General features: G+C 43.9%; 1 protein-coding gene across 3 annotated transcripts in view; it reads right to left on the bottom strand.

Annotated features, from left to right (window-relative positions):
* The window catches only part of SPAG9 (sperm associated antigen 9), a 105,812-nt gene extending 89,048 nt beyond the window's left edge, over positions 1 to 16,764 (bottom strand). For all 3 annotated transcript variants that reach the window (XM_059732094.1, XM_059732095.1, XM_059732096.1), the window contains exons 1-2: positions 16,342 to 16,764; positions 3,610 to 3,730 (exon numbers count right to left, since the gene is read on the bottom strand). In XM_059732094.1, the coding sequence (XP_059588077.1) occupies positions 3,610 to 3,730; positions 16,342 to 16,647 (427 nt within the window). In that variant the 5' untranslated portion in view covers positions 16,648 to 16,764. The remainder of the gene's footprint in view (positions 1 to 3,609; positions 3,731 to 16,341) is intronic.
* Between the last annotated feature and the right edge of the window lie 104 nt (positions 16,765 to 16,868).

Here is a 16,868-nt window from a genome sequence, read left to right as displayed (position 1 = left end):
ACAGGTCAAGCTGATTAGACAACCTACATACTAATAAGCTTAATCCACCACTTCCCTATCAGTTTTCATATCAGTTTTTTGGCAGCCTGTTTGTAACGTGTTATTTTCAGATGCTCAAATTCTATCCCATTCATCTTTTGCCCCTCACTTTCTATTAATGGCCTATCAAACATTTGCAGTCTCATTTCCAAATTCTGTGCCAAACTGGCCACTGATACAGTATGAAAACTCATTAGCATTCAGTTGCGCCTAAGGCCGTTCTTCAGATACTTCTTGAATCGCATCCCCATCGGAACATTTCAGAAAGGTTTACAATTCAATGCTCTAACATTCAAATTACATATTGCTGATGACTGTTACTCCAAAAGCCAAGTACCATTCTTCTGCAAAACAGATCTTGCCAACTCTCAAATTCTGCTCCTTGGACAAGCAGGTTTTTGTGCAAGTATATAAAATATAAGCTAAAAAGAAAAAAAGGAACCAGTAACTGCCAATAGGTTCTTCTGATCCAACAGAAAAAGGACTACCAGGAAAAGTCCAATTCAGCCTGCTGCTTCCTGAACTGAACTGAATGCAAAGCCTGCACTGCCTCCAATAGCCTACTGTGCCTATTGCATCAGAAATGCTAAATCCCAATCACAATCAAAAGTCTTTATACGAAAGAGAGAAAACTAGATTATAAACTGGGAAATACACAGATGTGGCACTCCCTGGTGTTGTGTATCATAGGGTCACAAGGACAATATGACTGAAAAAAGAGAGAGATAAACAGACATACCACAATAAATACAAGCGAACCCAATTCTTTAAAAAATATTTTCATAGGTCGGAAGGGACCTGAGCAGATCATCAAGCCCGAACCCCTGTCATGGCAGGAAAGAGTACTGGGGTCAAACGACCCAGAGAGGTGTTCATTTAGCCCCCTCTTAAAGACCCCAGAGTAGAAGCCAGCACTTCTCTTGGAAGTTGGTTCCAGATCTTAACCGCCCTGGCAGTGAAGTAGCACCTCCTGATGTCTAGTCTGAATCTACCCTCTGCCAGCTTGTGACCGTTATTTCTAGTCACTCCTGGTAGTGCTCGGGGGAACAGGGACTCCCCCAATGCTGGCTGGTCCCCCCTGACTAGTTTGTACATGGCCACTAGATCCCCCTCAGCCTTCTCTTGTGGAGGCTGAACAGGTTCAGGTCCCGTAGCCTCTCCTCGCAGGGCCTGCCCTGATCATGCGGGTGGCCCTCCTCTGGACCCTCTCCATGTTGTCCACATCCCTCCCGAAGTGCGGCGCCCAGAACTGTATGCAGTACTCCAACTGCGGCCTGACCAGTGTCACAGAGGGGGAGGATCACCTCCTTGGACCTGCTTGAGATGCATCTGTGGATGCACGACAAGGTACGGTTGGCCTTCCTGACTGCATCCCCACACTGTTGGCCCATGTTCATTTTGGCATCAATAATGAATCCAAGATCCTTTTCTGCCTCTGCACTGACAAGAAGAGAGTTCCCCAGCCTATAGGTATGCTGCTGGTTCTTCCTCCCCAGGTGCAGCACCTTGCACTTGTCAATGTTGAAACCCATCCTGTTCTCATCCACCCACCCCTGTAACCTGTGTAGGTCCGACTGCAGCCTATTCCTCCCTTCTAGTGTGCCCACTTCTCTTCACATCTTAGGTGTCATCTGCCAATTTGAACAGGGTGCTTTTTACCTCCTCGTCCAAGTCGCTGATGAAGATGTTGAACAGTGCAGGCCCGAGAAGCCTCTTTGAAAAGAGCCAGAATATCACTAGTTTAGTGTCTTTGCAGGTTATTTAAAAGTTCAGCAACTGAAAACACACAGTAGTAATACTCACTTGTGATATGCTGAACGTTTAACAAATGCTTCATAGTGCCTGCTTTAACTTAAGTCAAGACACAGCATTCAGTTTGTACAACAGCAAACCCTGAAGCAGTGCTTTCAAGACAGCAGGAGTAGAAATAAAATTTAAAACCACCACTTCTAATTAAGTAAAAAATGTTGCCTAAAGAAATCCTATATTAAGACTAGGGGCATTACTTGCAAAGCCTCTAAGGACCTGCAGCACCTCCTGACTTTCGGAGTCACTGCACTTTTGAGGAAAGTTGGCCTTTGTGTTGTATAAAGGAAAGTCTGAACAAAGACTACACGCTAAGGTGCAAGCCCAGATCCTCAACAGATATTTAAGACTTAAGCTTTTGTCTGAAAATTGAGTCTTGAAGTCCTCAAATCTAACAGCTGAAATGCTACAGTTTGTCTTGGACAGATATCAAACAGGTGAGAAGCTCAAGTTCAGAGATTGGCAATTTAAGTTACACACAGGTGCCCCTTCCAAAAAGGAGCATCAGGAAGAAATGCTTTAGTGGGAACTCAAATTTAGTTTTACATTTCCGATCAATTCAGCATCTGTTGAAGATTACTAATTCTTAAGTCAACAGGAATAATACCAAGCATTCTGATGTTTAGTAGGTGGGACAATATTTAAGAAGCACCAAGTTTCCCTTCCTGCTTTCAGTAAGAGTTTCTTTGTGTGAGCAGATCTTAGCTTTGTGGCACAGACCATGCAAATATACATGCGTCAGCAATATTCTAATCTAACCATACCACAAACAATTTCTTAACTCACGTGTAACAAAAATGAAGACTTCACATTATTAAGACAGCTCAAGAAACTGAGTTCAGATGCACTGGGCATTCTACTCGTGCCATTAAAAAAAGCAGTGCATTTTTTACATTGGTAAGGAAGCAAGAGCTACCCATGCCCCATAATGCAATGATGAGTAAAAAAGACTGGCTGAAGAAACAACAAACGGGACGAAAAAGGAGGAGATTGAGACACAAATCTGTTCTGCTAAATGGCATCCTGCTTAACAGAGAGAAAATAGCATACCCGTGCCAAGTAATATCATGTCTGGAATGGTCAGACTGTAATCTACTCCAGCATTAGGAACCATACACAATTAACACTTTAGAGTCCTAGTCTGTTAATGAAAAGTAAACAGTTAATTAGTTTGCAGGGACCATGTGAAGCAAGATGCATTTAATGTTTAAAAGCAGATGCAAGTGACCACTCATCACACCAGGCAGGCAGAGTGAGTGGAAGGCAGCCAGGAGCTGAAGCTGGACCCCCATGCACTGGGGCAGGAGCTGCACGGCTGCAGCTTCCCCTCCTGGAGTTGCATAGCAGGGGCAGGAGGGGAGAAGAAAGAGCCCTGCTGCGAAGTTGTGCATGCTGGCCGGGGCTGTGCTGTCAAAAGGCATCGGCAGGAGCATGAGGTGGGGCTGGCTGGCTGCCCTGGGCAGGGCTCAGCCCCGAGCAGAGTGCCACAGATACAGGCATGGGCCGTATACAAACCAATTGGATTTGGCCCGCAAGTCATATTTTGTCCACCCCGATTTAGCATCTAAATTTGTCCTTGTTACAGCTGAAACAAAACAGTTCAACTTATTTCAAACACACTTACCAGGTGTAGTGGATCAGTTACCAGAAATAGCTTTGTCATGGGTTGCTGCTGTATTATAAACATATTGGGCTGAATTTCATATCTCCCTGAAGTCATAATGTAATGCGGGCACACTTATGGCACGGAAGACTTCTACTTACTTTGATCAGCATAGTTTTTTGCTTTCAGTTCAAGCTGTCGAGTTTGTGACTCCAGCGCTTCCACTCTGATCTGCAAGTCCTTTTTCTCTTGTTCTTGAGAATCTTCAAATTCAATGAATTTCTAACAAAAAATGAATAAGATATTGGCTAGTGAGGTTAGATTTTGAGCAAAGGAGTTAAATATTTTGCTACGGCTATGTGGGTTACGTACTCAAATTCCACTGAAATACAAAGGCAGTCATACGCTGAACTCCCTCTGAGAGCTGCAGGCTAAGTTTTATCGCAATAGTGAGTAGCTGGTTGTACTAACTGAGTAACTTTTTCTGAAACCACTGAAGTTATAGAACTTTACACAATTTAGGCTCAGAGCATTCATTCTCACTAAAATGCATACATCTTCAAAGCTTTGGGTCACCTAAGCTACACTGATCACATTTTTGCTCTTGATTCTGTACAATCCTGTTCTATGCAGGTAGTGAAAAGGGCACCAAGGGCAGCAGGGAACTCAAACCAATGTATTTCTTCACAGCTCCCACTGCGATAGAGGGAAATGACTAAGCTTGATATCCATGATTACATCCCGTCCCTCCCATATGAGTGAGCATCCTGTTTGTCATTTCAAGATTAAGAAAGAACACCTATTCAGGATTTACATTAAGTGGACACAACTGCTGTTAAATAAAGCACATACTCCATAATCCAAATTAGAAGTATTGTGAACAGTGTTTATATACCAAAGGTTACAAAAGAGCAAAATACGCAGAGTCCTGAAGATCTGTGAAAGTAAGGTAAGAAGTAATCCAGTTATTGACAGTATAAAATCAGATAGATTATTAGCTGTTATTACTTGTCATTCCTATTTGGGCCTATAAAGATAGGAATGAAGTGCTTCTAGGAACATGACCAAGTCAAATGGCCTGCATAAGTCAGCAATTTTGTCTTCACAGCAACCTAGGAAGGTAGCCTTCAGAGGCAAACTACACGTGTAAGATTGACCTGAATACTCACACATCTTATTTTATGTAGCACTCCAGTACCCATTTATGGAACATTTTTGTCCAACTTAGCTCCCACAGTCACCTGGGCAGCAACATGCTACCTAAAAAACTTAAAAGTCCACTCAGGAACTACAGGACATGGTCCTCTGCAACCTATTGTGGTTTTCTTCAACCCCAAGCAGTTGCTTTCCAGTACAAAGTATGAACATAGAGCCAGTGCAGTGTCCCCAAATTCACTGAAATATGCCTGCCTTGAAAGCTGGAGGGGGGGGGGGGGGGGGGGGGGGAAGATTATGCTACAAACTCTCAAACTAGGGCTGCTGCCAACCTGTCAGAAACACAGCCAGGCATCTATCAATATTTAATGCCTTTATTGCCATACCATTCCTTAGAGTGTTTAACTAGCCTAGGAGAGAAGGTCATTATATTGGTCCAAGTCCCTACTACTTTAGTCCATATCTCCAAAAATCCATTATAAGATTAAATAATTTTATTAAGAGTATTATGCAAAATTAAGTCCTGCTGTTCTCTCCCGTCCTCTTCTGCTTGCCAGGATGTCTCATTTATTTGGGGATGTTTATTTTTAGAATATTTTGTAGCTTACTGATGGCATCTTACACACAGATCAAAGTTTCAAATCATTGCTGTGACTTGATATTCATCAACTGAGCCTGACCACAAGCTTGAGAAAATGGTTTTTTTGTTGTTGTTTTTTTTAATGTATAATGATTAAAGATGGCAAGGTATACTTACGTTCAGTCAACTCGCATTTACAAATTGTATTAGTTTTATCATTAAATAGGGCAAATGCATCCAGCTCTCTCAGCAAAATCCTAAGAAGTCGGTTTGTTTCACGCAACCCTTGACATAGCTTGTCCTTGTTCACATATTGAACGAGGCATAATCATGCAGTAGTAATAATATTATGTGCATGCCTTGGGAGCATAGCAACAAACAAAGCTGTATTTACATCATCAAAAGCTTAAAAACCACAACATTTTTTAGGTGCTTAATTTGATTCTTTCACCTATGTAGCTGGACATCACGTAGCTTGGGTTCTCTACAGTCTGAACGTGTCCTTCGTGTTCTAGTAGCCAATACCCCACAGCTCACCCAGTTCTTATTTTAATATTCAATACATAAATGCTGGAAGCCAGAGAAGATAGTATTACACAGCGGAGTAAGGCTCACGTTCTAAAACTGTTTCCTTCCATCTTTTAATAGACTGCAAGTATTCACACAACATGGCATGAGGAAGCAGTCAGAATTATGTAGGCCAATAAACTAAATTCATATTTGGACAAAGTATATGCACAAGATATATAACAGTTTAGTACCTAGGTCTCACACTGACCCTCTACACATGAGTAAAAACTTCGCCCATCACCCATGTTATGAAATGATTTTCTAATGAGCTCAAAAGTTCCTTTCCAAGATTTATTCAAACTCACCCACCTATCTAAAGTAAAGGTACACTGAAAATGCCCAGAAAAACTGTCCTTCATGGAAGGCAACCAATTGCAGTAAACAGACATACACAACAAAAAGCCTAAGATGTGCATTTCCGTTGCAAAGCAGAAAGTACAGTCTGCCCTATAATCCTGATCTAATCAAAATAAACGTTTCTGTACAGGAACACAGGCCTCATGACAACTTAACCATCTCTTACCTTCCTCTTCACCTTCTCAGCCACTGCTTACCTTGCTATTCACCTCTCTCAACCTTCAAATTAAGCTTGCTTGAGAAAAAGTTGCAACAGCAAAAGTAGATGCCTTAGTTCTCAATCATCAACTAAATAGTACAGACACCCAAATACTCAAAAAATCCGCAAATGTATTAAAAGCATAATACATGTGCTTTTAATATTAGACATTAAGGTCATCTCTCTCTCTCTCTCTCTCTCTATATATATATATATATATATTTTAAGATCATGTATTATGGGAGTAACGTAGGATACTATCACAAGCAGGTAACACACAAAGCCTGCACAACTGAAAGGAGAAGGGACTTAAAATATGAGAAACAATATTCAAGATTCAACACCATCTACCCAAACGGTGTGAAAATAAGACCAGCAACAGAAAAGTCTTGCTTCAAAAAAAATCAGGAACTCTAAAAATGAGATCGATAGCTTGCAAGCTTTTACACCCAGCTATGTCCAAAAAACAAGGCAACAGGCCTATTTTCCGCTTTGCAGCTTTTATATTCTTTCCTGTTAGTATTCCAATGTAAATATTTTTTTTAAATTTTGACAAAGTAACTAACTGATCTAGAATTCAGCTGGCAGCATGTCTTAAATTACATCATGAAAAGCTTCACTCAAACAAACATAGGATGGAAAAATCCTTGAATCCATTCTTCTGTTACAATTGAGAGGAAAAATATGCAGCTTCTGTACCTCCACTAACTACAGCAGTATGGCATAGCATGAGAACTGGGGCAGCTCTTCAAGGAGGAGGACCCCAGGTGGCATGATGCTCTATAGACCAAAAAGAGAACCTTCAAACTTAATTATAACCTGCTGCAGTTATCCAATCTTGAAGGGAAGACATATGCATCCCATTTTACTCTTTATTTTGTTAACACCGCTATGTTCCCACCAACATCAAAGAACAATGGTAAAACAAGCTTTCTTACCAAATCACCTCATCAGGAGATCAGGTAAAAAAAAAAGTCTGCCTTTTCCATTATCAATGAACATTCAGAAGACTGTCTGGACTTGCTAAAAGGGATCTTGTTTGTAAGTGGGTTTAGAATTACACTATCTACAATACACTCCTCATTCTCTCTTTGCTGCATAGTTCAATTAGCAGATTTCAAGCTGCAATCCAGGTGCACTGGTGGTCCGGGGAACCTTCAATGAACCTGAGAGTCAGCAGGCCACCTGCCATTCCTTGTTTCAGGCTGCTGACAGAAGCCTAGGCTGAGAAAGTAAATGGAAATGAATAGGAATTGATACACAGGAAGGAGACTACTTCCAGCCAGGTGCTTGTCCAGTCTCCTCTTAAAGACCCCCAAGGCAGGGGAGAGCACCACCTCCCTTGGAAGCCCATTCCAAATTCTGGGGTCACCCTTACCATAAAAAGTCCTTCCTGATGTCTAATCAAAACCTGCTCTCTGTCAGTTTGTGGCCATTGTTTCTAGTTACCCCAAAGGGCACTCTGGTAAACAGACTATCTCCTATTCCTTGCTGTCATCCCCCCACACCGATGAATTTATAGATGGCTACAAGATCACCTCTATGAAATCTACTTGGAGACCAGAGATACTCCCAAAACTGGAACAGTCAAACAAATATCTGGGGAATCATGAAGGGGGTGCAGCAGGAAGAGAAACCGGACTAAAAGTCATGTGTGCTAATGAGAGGTAGATGACATGCAAAGCAGTTTTAGAAGAACGCAAATTGAATGTGTGAAAGAAAAAGGTTTATTTTTCTCACAAGCATTCTTCCCACATTATGCATTAAGACAGGGGTCAGCAACCCCTGGCACGTGTGCCAAGCATGGCACACGAGGCCATTTTGCTCAGCACACCACCACCGGCCTGGGCTCTAGGCAGCTGCTTCCAGCCACAAAGCCTGGGCTGCTCCCAGCAGGCAGCTGGGCAGCTGAAAGCCCTGCCGTGGATGGCAGCAGCTACCCAGAGCCTGGGCTGGCTGCAGCCAGAAGGCTGCAAACTTCTGCTCTGGGCTCCAGCATCAGCTCCATACCAGAGGGTGCACACATGCCTCGGAGTGGACTTTGTCCAGTGGCCCAGGAGCCCGGCTCCATGTGCCTGTGCACCTGGCTCTGTCTGTCCCTGTGCGTCTGTGTGCACACACGTGTCTGGTTCTGGTATGCGTATGCATGTGTCTGTTCTGGGTGTGTTCTGGTTCTCCGTGTTTGTGCACGTGGTTCTCCGTGTGTGTCTGGTTCTCTCTCTGCTCTCCTTTTTCATTCTCTCTCCTCTCTCTCTTATTTCTCTTTTTTCTCTCTCATTGCAACATGCTCAACAAAAAAGGAATACACAACAAAGGCAACATTTAGGATTATTAAATATACTAATATGCAGTGCATCCTGCCATGTACCCCCTCTCCCCCTCAATTTTGTTTTTCTGTCTTGCTGGCACTCTGGCACCTTCCAAGGTAGACACTGTGTTTTTTTCGGTACTCCAGCCAAAAAACGTTGCCTACCCCTGCATTAAGACACGCAATCTTCAACCATATTCTTTGTCCATAAATGCAGGTGGTGTAGTTATGTAGAGACTGGGGAGTATCACTGAATATTCGGAAAAATAGATGGTCCACAAATCTAGTAAGATGGGGTCAAAAAACCTCATACTGTAAATCCAATTCACTGGTCTTTGGTGTACTTCTGTGAAATACTACACTGAAGACATACCTTATTCACAACTAGTTGTATAAGCTACTTCCAGTTTTTGGTAATGCAGCTACATTTATAGTTCTCCTTAAGAAGGGAACTTCATATCATCACTTCATATAAAAACACTTTATTTCTACTTAATATTAACCAGAAAGATACTTGGATTAAAAGGAAGTTATTTGAATGCGTTTTTGTTCGTACTGTAAACTTGAACAAGAGTGCTTTCACACAAGTAGTTATAAAGCTATCACAGGACTCTGAATGGTGCTCATATGATACTGCTTGGAGCAAAATGCTAAAGAATCACGAAGCAGCTGATACCAAGGCAGGTAAAACTGCCTTTCATCTCTTTGCTTGAAAACTCCCTCAACCGTTCAGTGTTTGCTAGCAAACTCATGAACTGCTGCAGGAGGGAGTGAAAATACAGTTCAACAATTTTCCCATTGTTTTCAAAGTCTACTTGTGAAATGCATTTTGTAAACGTAAGCTGGAAACCAACAACATAACGCACGTGCCTTTTTATGCTCTCTGATAAATATAAGGGATTTAAACTATTAATTTTTTTGGCCTCTCTAAATTAGATAGCCAAGCCACGTCCAGCTTATTCTCTCGGTAACATCCCTTTTAATGGGCTCCAAGTGTGACACAGGCCTTGCACCAAGCCACCACTACTACCACACCAAAGTAACTAAACATAGGAAAACGGGAAAGAATAGGTTTTAAATAGAATGGTAACATCATTGTTCTGCTGCCTCTATTTAAGGCACAATTTCCAGAAGTTAGATGTGCCACGTCCGACCTGCAAGAACTAGTGACAATTATACATATGAATCAGCTGCTTTGATTCCATCTTAAATGTCATCATTACATATAAAGCTAAATATAGATCAGGATCACCCTCGCATATAATTTCTTCGGGAGTTGTTTAGGAAAAAGGATAAAGAGCAAGTTTCAAATGTTGGTTGTTGATGTTTTCTTTTGTTATTTAAAAAGTTAAACTCCACTCTCTTGGACGTTCCTGGGGGGTGAATATTTACTTTGGATAATATAAAAAACATTATGGGAACAAGCTTCTATGGAAGAAACTTACGTTTTACAAGCCTGATAGTCCCACCCAGGAAACAAGAACTTTCAAAGCAAACTCAGTTACTGAATAGGACAATGGCAACTTAATTCTGTAAGTTTCTTACCATTACTTCAAGTAACACCAAACATGAGCATAATGGGGATATTAGAGAGAAATAAATCTCTCATTCAAAATTTACTTTTTGCAACTGAAAGCACTGTGGGAAAGTCCAAGGCACCATTTCCTTGTATAATTGGCATCTCCATCTGTTAGGGTATTCCAGAAAACAATACGGAAGAAATGAAAAGTTCTTCTGAAGCCACAGAGGGCTGGCAGAGAAGCTGAAAGGAGCTGCAGTAGACCAATCAACACTTATCCCATCTTTTAAAGTATTTTATAGGAAAGTTAAAAAGATTTAAAAAACAAAAAACCCATTGACAAACTATTCCTATTTCTTCATTTTTGAAGATTGTTTCATTTGACCCCAAATAGTTTGGTTTAAGCAAATAATAAAAAAAGTTTGCTTTTTAATTTAGGTCAATCTAAACGGTGCTGCTGCTTATTATATTATGCCAAGTTTAAAAAAAAATGATATGCACAAACTCTATTTATTGGTACTTAATGCTCCCAAAACTCATGGCAAGTAAACTGTATTATGGGAGAGCAGGCTGAGGGAGAAATGACTGGTCCAACACCAGGGTATTAGCACCCAAGCCAGCAATAAGCTACAAATTCCTAGCACTGAGAGCTCGCTTCCCTCAAAGACCAAGTGAACTAATTTTACATTTAAGATCTCAAATTTGAACTGAGATGAATCCTTTAAATAAAATAGATCTATTTACAGTTATTAGGTACATATAGATACAAGAATCAGCTGTTCACATGCAATAAGACTAGATGCACTCAAGAGTTTTTCTTCTATGCTACATCAACGATGTAGAAATTACCAGGATTATATGCATTAGCCTTTTGCCACAAATAGTGATAGTAACTATTGGTTATGGCGTTAACGTAGGCAGGGCTGCACTCAACCGTCATGATTTTAAAGGCTGTAATATGTAGCCCTGGTCAAAACAGTTGGGACGCTATGCATAAAAAGTAGGGCTATGCGAAGCTTCAGGTGCTGATTTGATTCAGAGGCTGAATCTCCCCACACCCCCCAGTTCTTTAAAAAAAAAAAAAAAAAAAAAAGCCCTAAACTCACTGGCTGCTGCAACAGCTGTTGGGGCTTCTGGGGCCTCATTGCACAGCACCCCCATGCAGCATGGAGGATCGCCACTCCCTGCCTGGCCTGGCAGGAGCCAGTGAGTGTGGGGCTTTTTTTCATTTTTTTAAAGAGCCAGGACACTGGGGCAGTGCAGGGCAGCCATGGGCAGGGCTGGGAGAGCAGGCAGAGAATGGGGCCCATTTTATTTGAAGAGTCAGCGGAAGCCGAATCTCCAAATCAGATTCAGACAAATCAATTTGGGACAGTGATTCGAATCACTGAATCAAATCACTGTCCCCCGAATCGGCTGTACACAAAATGAAGTAAATCCTAGCCGCTTCGCACAGGCCTAATAAGAGGCCATTGCTTGGCTATCTACCCTTATGCTTCCCCTGATGGAATCAGTACAGAAAAGGATGGAAGAGACTCCCAGGGTTAGAAGGGCATTTACTTTTTAGAATAATGTATTAGTATGGCCTGTATGGAAGAGTATATAACTTCAAATATAGTTATGACCACATCACCACACATAGGGAAGCATATTAATGATTCAGTGGATAGATGCTAAACACCTAGATCACACACCCCATAAATTAGAGGTTACACAAAATATTAAGGCTACAATACTAGCAGTCACAATTTATAGCCTTGTACAACAGTCACCTTAGTCCACTCTAAAGATTTTTCCAGCTGAGGAAAAGGTCCTGTCATTTAAAAATCACGATAACTTGAGTTTAAAAGGTAAGAAAAACGCCACTTCACACAATAAGATTAAAAGGTGTTTGCTTCCAACAATAATTCTAAAATCTATTTAAAAACTAGAAAGATGATGCGTGTATGGTAGTGGCAAATTTGGGTAACCCAATATGCATCAGAAAAGGTTTATTCTTCTAAAAATAGTTAGACATTGCCTCCCTTTTTCATTTTCCATGTCCAATTAATCTACACATCAAACCCATTTAGTACAAAGCCAGAAGCTGTCTAATTCCCTTTCCCCACCTGCAAAAATGGTAGGCATGGATTAAGTGTTAAGTTTCAAGAGTTGCTTAGTTTCATAAGCAAATTGACAAGTCTGTAAAGCCCAAATACAGGATAAACCACTGAGCTCAACAGTAAAATTGCTTGCTGTTGCTGCATATTGTTTTAGAAGCCCAGAAGTACCATCAAGTCAGATTGTGGCTCCCACAGGAGCGCACAGGGCTACATTTGGGCTTGGGTAGTTAGCAGAAGATTGTTATGGGAATTTGAACAAGAACAACTGGAAGTGTATTACTAAATAAAATACACTAGCCTGCCAATGGCTTCCTTTTTCTGGTTCTAGTACAAGGAACCTCAGAAATGGGCTTTTAGCAACCAGTTTTCCCAACAGTCACCTTGTAAAAATAAATTACTTAAGACACGGGCAAAATATCCAGCTCTCCCCCATCCTCAGTTTTCAGATCACACGACAAGAGTGAACATTCATGACTGTTGATCAACTTATGCAGATGACTTCTTCCCGATTTGGAAAACTGCTCACGTGCATCATTCACTGAAAGAACGATGAGCAGCTACAGAGCATTCAAAAAGTTAACAGAATTTTACTTCTTATTTTTGAAGACTGACACTGAAATAACCCTACAATCATAACTTCCACAACATTGCACACTACCACTAAGAAAAAGAAAAATGGAGCATGCAGGTTTAAGAACAGTTAAGCAAAGAATGTTCCAAACTATGAAACGTGAATATTAATCATGAGACTACTGCAAAATCACAATTCCTAAATGCTCATTATAAGAGAGAAGAATCATTTAGAGTAGTCCAAGTACGACAGTAGTCCTTTATTAGGACCCCTTTACTATCACAGAGAGGAAACAACTATTTACCACTGGTTGTTTACTCAAAAAGGTCAAAAACACCATTTTAGCCACCATTTTACATAAAACACTGTGCCTGTTGTAAAACTAATACTGCAAACCTGAAACTCATGTTTTCCCCCTTCATTTGAGTCCTGGCTGGTGCAGAATTGTTACGACAGCTCATATTCCAACCAAATTTTCAGAAGGTAAGCGCAATGAAAGAATCTAAAAACCACACTTAGATTTTATGACCATTAAGTTTTCATGCATGTATCTGAAAACTGGACAACTGTAAGTAACTTGAATACAGTGACTGTACAAGGCATACTAACTGAAGGAACAACAGTGCTCGCATGCAGAAGCTAGGTCTTTGAGGGAATGGACATTACGTACTTTTTCTTTTTTAAAAACAAGTGTAAAAAAGAGGAACAAACACCATGCAGTCCTACACCAGTATACCTTCTGAAACTGGATAGAAAATTACCCAAGGAAAAAACCAGGGGCAAAACTACGCTGATGTAAGTGTCATGCGTCTGCAGCTTATCTCAGGGTGTCAGGTCTGCCCAGAGCAAACAAACCACTATCTGCTCCACCACAATCTAGTTGCAGGGCACTGTAATGACTGTGTACTGCATGGAAATAACCACATAGGTCAGACTGCTCTGCAGCCCAGTACATTTAACAGTGTACTCCACTTCTGTGCATACTGGATCAGTGTAAAATTCATTTTACTGGTTAGCTTAAGAAAAACATGAGCTTGACATTGTGCTATCTGCATATCATCCAAGTACTTACACTAGTGAAGCATAAAGAACCTTTCAGACAAAACTACCTACTCGGTGATGTAATTATACTCTGTTTAACTGCATAATTAGCACCAGACACAACAATGGGAAAGCAACCATCAAGGGGCTGATATTAGAAGACTTGAAAATGACAGTATTTAGTCAGGTTCAGGGGTGCTGATACAGCAAGGACAGAATTCAATATTTAAGGAGCTCCGTTGACAGGCTATAACTTTAAACGGGGTATGCCATATATCTACGTATCAAACAGCTGTAAATTACATTGGTGGAAAGAAGTTATGTCCATTCCCTAAGCTAGTTATAGTTTCTGAGACTCCTAACAAGTTCTGCTGAAGCAACTAGGCAGCAAATCTAGTCCAGTTAATAAATCGGTAGAAATAGATCGTGAAGCAATTAAGTTACCACAAGAGTTGCAGAAATACCTACAGATCTGCAACTTCTCAAGAGTCCAAGAGCACTGATACAACTAATAGCATCATATTTTGTAGGGGTGTGCAAAGCTGGCCGTATTCAATTCAAATTCAACCCGAATCGGGGACAGTGATTCAATTTCTTGATTCAGACTGCTGTCCCTGATTCGATTCGGCCAAACCCAAAGATTCAATGCTGATTTGGAGTCAGCGATTCAGCCACAGACGCAGCTTTAAATGTTTTTTGTACATACTTTGAGGTACCAGGCCTGACTCGTGAGCGTTGCAATGCTGGGGCAGATGGAGCGTCCCGCACAGGAGCATGGGGAGGCACCCCTGCATGCTCAGCAACGAACCCAGAAGCGGACTGGAAGTACTGAGTGCACAGGGGCCCCCCCCACAGCTTGGTGATCGGGTTTGGGGGGACCCCAGGTGTGCCCCCCAGACCCAGGAGGCACTAGTTATTGAGCTGGAGGAGGACGCAGGGGGGGCCCCCCTGCATGCTCCCTGACAGGCCCAGAAGTGCTTCTGGTTCACTTCCACGTCTGCTGCCAAACGCACTGGGGAGTCCCCTGCGCTCTTACAAGACACTCTGCCCGCCCCAGCATCGCAGCACTCACGACCCGCCTGGTATCTCGAGGTATGTAGGAAAAAAACATTTAAAGCTATGCCTATGGCTGAATTGTCGAATCTTTCCAAATCTCTCTGAATCGATTAAAGGGTCTTCCGATTCGATTTGGATTCGGAGATTTGGCCACTGAATCTCCACTGAGACTATTAGTCTTCTTATGGATTTGGACACGCAAACTCGACTAAAATCTTCAGGGAAAAAGATGGGCATAGTCAGTGTCCTGGGAGAAAGAAATTTAAAGCCCCAAATGATAGTGTAAGAATACAAAATGATGATGTTCTGATGCAAGGGCAGCTTTCCTGTTTTCCTCCCTCCAAGACTATGTGAATTTGAATGAATGACCTTGTAACGCCCACACGGGCGGCTTACTGTCATCAGCCAAGTACCAGTCTTGAGCAACCTGCATTACCTGTTGCTCAGCTGAAGCGTCCCATTCCCTGGCCCTTGAGCTTTCCACAGGGACAAACCCTTGCTGCTTCTGTCCAGGCCACAACGCAGCGCCACGTCCCAGGCCGGCCGCCCCGGCCACTCACAAGTAACAGCCCCAAGTCCCCCCAAGCTCCTCAACCTCCATGCATTTGCCGAAGGGGGAAGCGGGCGCTGGGGAAGTCCTTAATGCCTGGCTCCCTGGTCTGCCCTGCCAGCAGCATCGCTAAGTGAGAAGGAAACCAGCTGTGGGGTGGAGGAGCCAGGACGAGGAGAGGGGCGAGGGGAGCCGACCTCGAAAGTCACAGGAAGAGAAAGAGGGAAAGGACCGGGAAGGGCCATGGGGCTTCTCTGCCAGTGCTAGGAGGAGGCCGGGTGGCTTGGGCACCCGGAGGGGAGGCAGCGGAGGCCACAGGGCTGCCAGAGGGTGCTGCAAGGGAAACTGCCTGGGGAGGCAATAAAGGGGGGGCACAATGAGCGGGGCAATGAAGGGAGGGATAGTGAGGGGGGCAATGAAGGGAGGGGTAATGAGGGGGGCAATGAAGGGAGGAGTAATGAGGGGGGCAATGAAGGGAGGAGTAATGAGGGGGGCAATGAAGGGAGGAGTAATGAGGGGGGCAATGAAGGGAGGGGTAATGAGGGGGGAAATGAAGGGAGGGGTAATGAGGGGGGAAATGAAGGGAGGGGTAATGAGGGGGGATAATGAGGGGGGCAATGAAGGGAGGAGTAATGAGGGGGGCAATGAATGGAGGGATAGTGAGCAGGGCAATGAAAGGAGGAATAGTGAGGGGGGCAATGAAGGGAGGGGTAATGAGGGGGGCAATGAAGGAAGGGGTAATGAGGGGGGATAATGAAGGGAGGGGTAAGGAAGGGAGGGGTAATGCGGGGGGCAAGGAAGGGGAGACTGAGGGGGCCGGTCCCCCGCCCCAGGGCAGGCAGGCAGGCAGGCAGGCGGGGCGGGGCGGGCGGGCGGCTCACGCACCTCCTCGGCCTGCTTGCGCAGCGCCTTCTCGCGCTCGTACTGCGTGAGGAGCTGCTCGTTGTCGTCGCGCAGGAGCTCCAGCTCCACGCTGGTCTCCTGGCTGTGCGCGCACACCGAGTCCAGGTTCTCCAGCACGGCCACCACGAGCGGCATCAGCTCGGCCACCACCTCCTCGTCGTAGCGCCCGATGAGGCGCTCGAACTCGCGGTAGATGGAGCCCGCCAGCCCCGACACCCGCTCCGACATCATGGCGGGGCCCGGGCCGCCCGGCTCCTCCTGGTACACCACGCCGTCCGCCAGCTCCATGGCCGCGGCGCTGCCTCGCTCCGGCGGGACGGGACGGGACGGGACGGGACGGGCGGCAGCTCCTGCTCCCTCTGCGGCGGGGCCTCGCCTACCGCGCGGGCGGGGCCGGGCGCGAGGCGGCGGCGCACGGCACTGACCTCACCAGGGCGGGGCGCGGGGCAGTGGCGTCACGGGCGGAGGGGCGCGGGCCGTGACGTCACTGGGGCGGGGCTTAGCCGGGG

This window comes from Alligator mississippiensis, chromosome 8 (genome assembly GCF_030867095.1).
Source record: "Alligator mississippiensis isolate rAllMis1 chromosome 8, rAllMis1, whole genome shotgun sequence".
NCBI lineage: Eukaryota > Metazoa > Chordata > Crocodylia > Alligatoridae > Alligator > Alligator mississippiensis.
The sequence above is the reverse complement of the archived record's forward strand: the minus strand, read 5'-3'. Positions and strand labels throughout refer to the sequence as shown.